Source organism: Pistacia vera, unplaced genomic scaffold (genome assembly GCF_008641045.1).
Source record: "Pistacia vera cultivar Batoury unplaced genomic scaffold, PisVer_v2 Contig438, whole genome shotgun sequence".
NCBI classification, from domain to species: Eukaryota; Viridiplantae; Streptophyta; class Magnoliopsida; order Sapindales; family Anacardiaceae; genus Pistacia; species Pistacia vera.
Genome location: NW_022196266.1, coordinates 266,303 through 273,387, shown reverse-complemented (window position 1 = coordinate 273,387; position 7,085 = coordinate 266,303). Strand labels below are relative to the sequence as shown.

The 7,085-nt window shown below is 37.0% G+C and overlaps 1 protein-coding gene across 3 annotated transcripts; it reads right to left on the bottom strand.

The window, feature by feature from the left end:
* Positions 1–628: 628 nt before the first annotated feature.
* On the bottom strand, positions 629–2,845 carry LOC116144112 (glycylpeptide N-tetradecanoyltransferase 1). 3 transcript variants are annotated; one of them, XM_031429573.1, is made up of 3 exons: positions 2,713–2,845; positions 2,485–2,573; positions 629–2,340 (listed from the first exon to the last, which is right to left on the bottom strand). In XM_031429573.1, exon 3 carries the CDS (start codon positions 2,278–2,280, stop codon positions 976–978), a length of 1,305 nt encoding a protein of 434 aa, XP_031285433.1. In that variant the 5' UTR covers positions 2,281–2,340; positions 2,485–2,573; positions 2,713–2,845; the 3' UTR covers positions 629–975. The 3 variants fall into 3 exon arrangements, with proteins under 3 accessions (XP_031285433.1, XP_031285432.1, XP_031285434.1); XM_031429572.1 differs by having other exon boundaries at positions 2,497–2,573; XM_031429574.1 differs by having other exon boundaries at positions 629–2,282; positions 2,497–2,573.
* Between the last annotated feature and the right edge of the window lie 4,240 nt (positions 2,846–7,085).

Sequence of the window (7,085 nt, the reverse complement as noted above, 5' to 3'; positions counted from 1 at the left end):
AATTACTTCTAATATATATATATATTTGCCCTATTTGGGAGGAAGAGTTGCAGTTCTCATCAAACAATGAGCAATGAAACATCCCCCACCCAAGTAAGAAACCAGATTATTCTGATCTCTTTCTTCCATATATATATATTTGCCCTATTTGGGAGGAAGAGCTGCAGTTTTCATCAAACAATGAGCAATTAAACTTCCCCCACCCAAGTAAGAAACCAGATTATTCTGATCTATATTTATTTATTTATTTAAATTCATGTGGACTATAAACCAAGTTGCTGTTAAATTGATTCTAAAATTCTGCCAGGCAGCTGCAGAAATAGCTGGAGTAGAGCATAAAGAGTGGGTTCATAAGATTAGGTTACAGTGGGGAATCAGTCAAAAGAGAGATGGAATAAAATACCAAAGTTAAAGGCTCTCCCTATTATAACACAAGGCTGCGCCTATGAAAGCAAACAACATAGTATTTTCAGATAGCATCAATAAGCATATTTGTCATATTTGAAAATGAGAAGGATGTCAAAGCAATTACATTATCCAAAAAATAACATCTGAAATTAATTCACTTGTTATATCATCTGAAATTGCATGTAGATTCAATAAAACAACAAAACAAATGCTAGCAATGTAATACAACAGACTCCAAACAATCGGTTTTAGTAAAGAGAGAACCGCGTGTTCTACAAAGTTAAGTAAATATGCTGGGTAGAAAGAATTGAACAAGATTGCAGAGCATTACGGAACTGGATATCAAAAGAGAAACAAAATCTCAGTATTTATTTGAGTCAAATAAACAATTCGCATTGTCAACAGTAATGTTTAATGTCTACCCAGCTTATGCTCAAAAACCCCATAAAATCTAATGTCACATACGCAGCAAAATCTGACACTTTGTTGCTGATGCAGAGGAAGGACGAAATTGAAAGCAAAACCACACTACTTAGCAAACAAAATCACAGAATCGATGTTGGCTGACTACAAGAGTACGAGCCCAAGTTCTGATGATTTCAAGGCCTTTCGCAACCGATAATTATAAAGATAATAGTGAAGTTGCCCATCACCTGGCCCAAATTTCAGTTCTTTCAGGAAATTTTCATTCTGCATAACATCCAAGGCATTGAAGACATCAAAATCCTTCTGTTTGGCAACAATAAGGGCATCGTTCATCAACTGAAGCAATGGAGTCTTTGTAAACACATTATAGTATGAATAAGCAGCTTTCAAAGTTGAATACGTTTGATTCCCAAGTATAGAGGAAGGAAGAGTGTAGAAGCTGCAGAAATCAGTTATCTCATGAGTCTCTGGGCTCTCAACCAAGTAACTATCCACCACATCCTCAGTGGGAAGAAGCCAGTGCTCAACATCATTCTCATCAAAATCTGGTGCAACAGCAAACTGGCTCAAATAATTTCTAAGCAACCGAGTAACAGCAGGTACATCACAAAGCTCCATTTTTCTGAATCCAGGGGTAGCCGGAGAATCTGGTAACTTGTAAAGCTTTATGGTTCGGCTCATTGTCATCCTCGCCCCAAGCCTCGAAAAACCAACATCAATAAGTTTCTTGGGGTTCAAAGACCTATGCCAATACTGGCAAGTTGTTATAGGTGTTGGAAGAACCACTCCAGCAGTATAAGCCGCCTGCCAAATATTCTCCAAGTGAACCCTTCTAGTAACCTCCTTAATCATTACAGGAGCCAGTCTCTTAGACCTAAGCTTCTTATGAACACACAAGAAATTGATCTCTGCCATTTTCACAACTTCATCACGTACCCTGATTCTTGCAGGGACACCAGTAATGAAAGCAACAAGCTTCTTGGAAGCTTTAGCACGAACACCAATGTGCCAGCTGGTATAATAACCAGGTGGGCGTAGCGCCCACCTCAGAAACTCCTTGGAGTAATTAAACCTAAACATATTCTCATCATCCTCAACATAATTATTCTTCAAGAGATTGTAAACCTCAGTACAAGTCTCTTCCGAATCCATATCACAAGTCGTCCACTCATACTGACTCGGAAGATTATACGGTTCTTGTTTAACCTCGGACAACAGGGTTGGAGGCTCAATAGGACCCTCTGGCAAGCTACTATCCCCAACATCCTTAAATTGACCTACGGGTTGGGTCTCCCAAAATTTGTGTTTCTTGCTCATCGACATCGAGTCCTGAAACTTCCTAACTATGGTCTCCAATGCACTATCATCTTTAGCAACCGGGTTTGAGTCCGAATTTTGATCCGGGTTCTCTTTTGGAGAGTCAGGTGGTGAGTTGTTGTCCCCCATATCTAAAATAAATCAATTATAGAAACAATCTTTTATCTCTTACCAACAAACACAACTCCCCTGAGCAATAAACAAATAAAATATAAATCAATACAAACACAAATCTAACTCACAAAACATCACATAAATTGTTTGAATTTCTATTTCCCTAAAAAAACAAACCAAAATTCGATTGCAAAGGAAATAGAAAGAACGGATCTATACAATTAAACTCACTGGTTCAGTGGACGGCCGAGATTGTTGAAGAGAGGGGAGAATCAGATCCTTCAACGCCCAGTTGAGTTGGGTTTAAACTGCAGCAAAACAAAAAATGATTAAAACCTAATCAGATTAATTAAATAAGAGGAGATTATTGAATCCACTAACTTTAAAAAATGACAAAGAGAATCCAAATAGAAAAATTAAGCGGCGGATAGATGGATGGATGGATACCGCGTAATAAGCGAAGACGGAGAGAGAGAGAGAGAGAGAGAGAGAAAGGAGGAGAAGATGAAGAGAAGAGAACGAGAGTTTCGTTGATTCCGATGAAATTAGACGACGAGTTAGTGAAGACTGCGAGGGTAAGGGTTCCTTCTCCTCCTCTTCAAAGGATTTTATGTTTTTACGTTTTTACCCTTGGACCCGAGTTACCCGGTTCAGGGTCCAAGTCGAAATCTCGTGGGCCTGGCCTAAAATAAAGTCTCCTGTTAATGTTCTCGATTAGTTAAAAATTAATCATTTTATTTTATTTTTCATTAATTAAAAATTATTTATTTAACTTATTTTAAATTAAATGTATCGTATTTAATAATATTTTATTAGATGTTTATTTTATTTTACATTCATACAGAAATCAGATGGTTTATAAAATAGATATTATTAAAATGCAATATAATTGAATGAGAATGACCATATAAATATAAATGACTTGACCGAGGACATACCCCAAAAGGGTCTAGAGGGGGATAGTCATTGGCGACCCTATTAATTTTTTTAAAATTAATTTTCCTTTAATTTGTCTAATTTAATTTGTTGTAATTAATTTTCTATTACTTTATATTGAATTTGCCTCCTCTAATATTGCATCTTGGATCCGCCCCTGAATGTGATATGTTCACTCATTTCTAAAGTTTTTGTTTTGTAGATTTTTTCAAATATTTATACAAAAAAGAAAAAAAAAAAGAATATAAATCAAATCATTGAAAATAGTAAATATATGGAAAACGTGGTATGATATTATCTTCATACAATGTACTGATTTATATGGGATTACTGAGCCTAAAAAGTGAGATTCCGAGATGGAAAATCTCTCTTTTTCTTTTTCTTTATTTATTTTTCTCTATGTTATTTGTTTTCTTTTATTTTAACAAAATCATTATTGGTTTAAAATTATATAATACATATGGCATTTATTAATTCCCCTTGTATAATTCAACAATAATTCCATGAAATGACTTGAAAAATCATATATTAGTGAGCTAAGCCTATATTCATTGAGCTAAGGCACTGGACCGTGGATCATTTATTTCGTTATTGAGTCTGACAAGGTTAAGTATGATTTTTGGTTTATACAATTATTGATTTGGATTCTTTGTCTATTTTTGTGTTATTAATATGTCATATATACACTACATACAGAACAACTATCTTTTTTCTTCAATAGCCAAATAAACTTGGCCGCGTTAATCCACACATACAAATCTGTTAAATTATGAAGAGAAAAAGCAATGATGATTCCTAGAAAAAGTTTAGAATAAATAACGAAAAATTGAGAAATTTTTCTATTTCTTAAAAGAATACAGAATACATATATTTGAAGAATTGTATCTTTGCATTCATTTGAATTAAATATTTTATTTTTGCTTTTTGCTTTTTGCATTTATTGGATTTCTGTATTCTTTTGCTTTGGCTTTTACTTTGTCCGACGGCAAAAATGAAATTGCCACTATTTAAATGCAGTTTGATGGGTAATGCCAACTACAACAATGCTACAGACACTAGCATTTTTATACCAAAATTTTATATCGATTTACGTGTATACTGACTCAGACCAATCAATGCATTTTACATTATTAAATTTTTTCTGATGAACGGCCGTCTATAACATATGGACGCCCATTCACTAACATGGATTCTCGTCCATATTATATGGACGGGAGTCCATTTACTACGGACGGACGTCCTCATTTAAAGGACGCCCGTCTATTGGTAAATCAAATAAAAAATATAAAAATTTTAAAAAAATCTAGAATGGACGCCCATCCATTGTGTAAGGACGGTCGTCCGTATGTAATGGACGGCCGTCCATTAAGAATGGATGGTCGTCCATTAAGTATGGACGGCCGTCCATATTATTCCTTTTTTTTTTTTCTTTTTTTTTCTAAAAACTAGTAAGGAAGTATGAAGATCACGTGGAAAATTTTCCAACCAAGGATCCTGCTATAGCATTCTCCAGTCAGAAGGCTATCCAGGTTGAAGAACCAGAGCCACTGGTAGATCTTAATTTAGGTGCTTCTGGCTCTGCTTTTATCAGAGAGAGCTTCATGGTACCTGTTATAGTGGCCTCCAGAGGCCATGACGTTTACTCTGCTGAGTTGAAGGAATAAGTGCCATTGTAATAAGCCATCGCTTTATGCTGCCTTTTCGCCGGGACCCCTTGTTACTCTCAAGGATCAAGCCGGTCCATGGTTTTGAGCAATCGGCATCACTGCCCCTGAATGAAACTATTTTGGTCATTGTTTCTGCCAAGAACTGCACTCAGGTCCCATTGCAATTACAATCCATGTCTATTGGCAATGAGGACGGCGAGAGTGTAAGTCCATGTCCTGTACAAGATGGTGGCAAAGACTTTTTAAACCCAGCCCTTCTAGTGATGAGTTCGAAAGTGAAGGGCTCCAGGGAAATTTCAATGTCGTCGTCGGGCTTGGAGAGAACCAACTTCTTGGATTCAAAGAAGTACATGGCGAAAACTTCAACTCCTTCAATGGAAATGGGGCTCTTCCCACTGTTGGTGATAGTTGTAGAAGAAGGAAAATTTTACAGAGAGAAAGCAAAGGATTCCTTCAAGAAATTTAGTAGCAAGAAAAGTGTTCCACATGAAAATAAAACCATACATTCCCGATTTCAAGCTGGCTTTCAAGCATTTCTGCATTCACGCTGGAGGGAGAGCGACGTTAGATGAACTAGAGAAGAACCTTGAGCTGAGTGAATGGCATATAGAGCCTTCAAGAATGACCCTTTACAGGTTTGGGATGACTACGTTGGTTACCTTCAAGAATGGACCCTTTACAGTAGAATGAAATAAAAAAATATAAATAAAATGAAACCAAGGAAAGATGAAGATCCATGACTACGTCGGCAATGGTTGGGTCCTTCTCTTCTCTCACCCTGGTTGGTTACCTTTTGTTTTGCTTTTAATATTGGTTTCATTTGGTGTTCTCTTGATGTTGATTGCATAAAATTTCCATGCATGCAGGTGATTTCACACCTGTGTGTACAACTAAACTTTCTAAAATGGCCCAGTACATTCCGGAGTTTGAAAAGAGAGGGGGTGAAACTTCTGGGTTTGTCTTGTGACGATGTGCAGTCCCACAATGAAAAAGATAATTCCATTATGATGGACAACTGTAACTGTTGATGATCACGAAATGGGAAAGAAAGATGAAAAAGATTTGATGGAGGGATTCAACGAAGAAGCCATGGAAGGTCATGAAGAAGAAGAAGAAGTGGGGTACGTCCAAATTGTTTTGTTTTTAAAAAAAAAAAAACAATGGACGCCCATCCAAAGCTTATGGACGGGCGTCCATCTTTATGGACGGCCGTCCATATTAACTGGACACCCGTCCATTGTTTTTTTTTTTTTTAAAACAAAACATTTTTTTATGGACAGTCGTCCATTCCACTATGAACGACCGTCCAGGATGTATGGACGGCCGTCCTAAATCGTTGGACGGCCATCCATTTATGTCAGATTCAATCGTCCAACGTGGCATCCTTCACGTGTTTCGGTGTCATTTTTTGGTACAATTTTTTGGTGAATATAGCATTTTTCTGCCAGCTTTTAATTGAAGCAGCAATGCTACATACATCGGTGTTTTTACACCGAAATTTTGTATCGGCTTACGTGTGTGCTGAGTCAGACCATTCAACGCATTTGCGCATTTCTAAATTTTGTCTAATGAACGGCCGTCCATTACATATGGACGGCCGTTCACTAATATGGACGCCCGTCCATATTATATGGACAGGAGTCCATTTACTATGGATATGCGTCCTGATTTGGAGGACGCCCGTCCATTTCTAAATGAAATTTTTTTTTTTAAAAAATTAGGGACGGCCGTTCATAGGTTATGCGTTCATATGTTAATGGACGCCCGTCCAAAAATTTTGGACGGGCGTCCATTAAATAAGGGATGCCCGTCCAATATGTAAAATATAAAAATTTTTAAAAAATCTTGGACGCCCATCCACAATTTGGTTTAAAAATGTAAAAAAAAAATATTTGGACGCCTGTCCATAATTTGGTTTAAAAATGTAAAAAAAAATATTTGGACGCCCGTCCATAAGGAATGGACGGGCGTCTCTTATTTATGGATGGCCGTCCATTCCTAAGGGACGCCCGTCCTAAAATAAGGGACGACCGAATGGAAGGGACGCCCGTCCATTCATTATGGACGACCGTCCATTCGGTCGTCCCTTATTTTAGGACGGGCGTCCCTAGTCTAAATAAAAAAAAATTGTGAATTAAAAATGTTTAGGGTTAAAAATTTTGGGAAAAGCGTTTAAAAACAAAACAAAAACGGTAGCCGCGGTTTTCTTCTTCTTCT

Excerpts from the sequence above, each read along its gene's own strand:
- LOC116144112 (XM_031429573.1), bottom strand. The coding sequence starts at position 2,280 with ATGGGGGACAACAACTCACCACCTGACTCTCCAAAAGAGAACCCGGAT.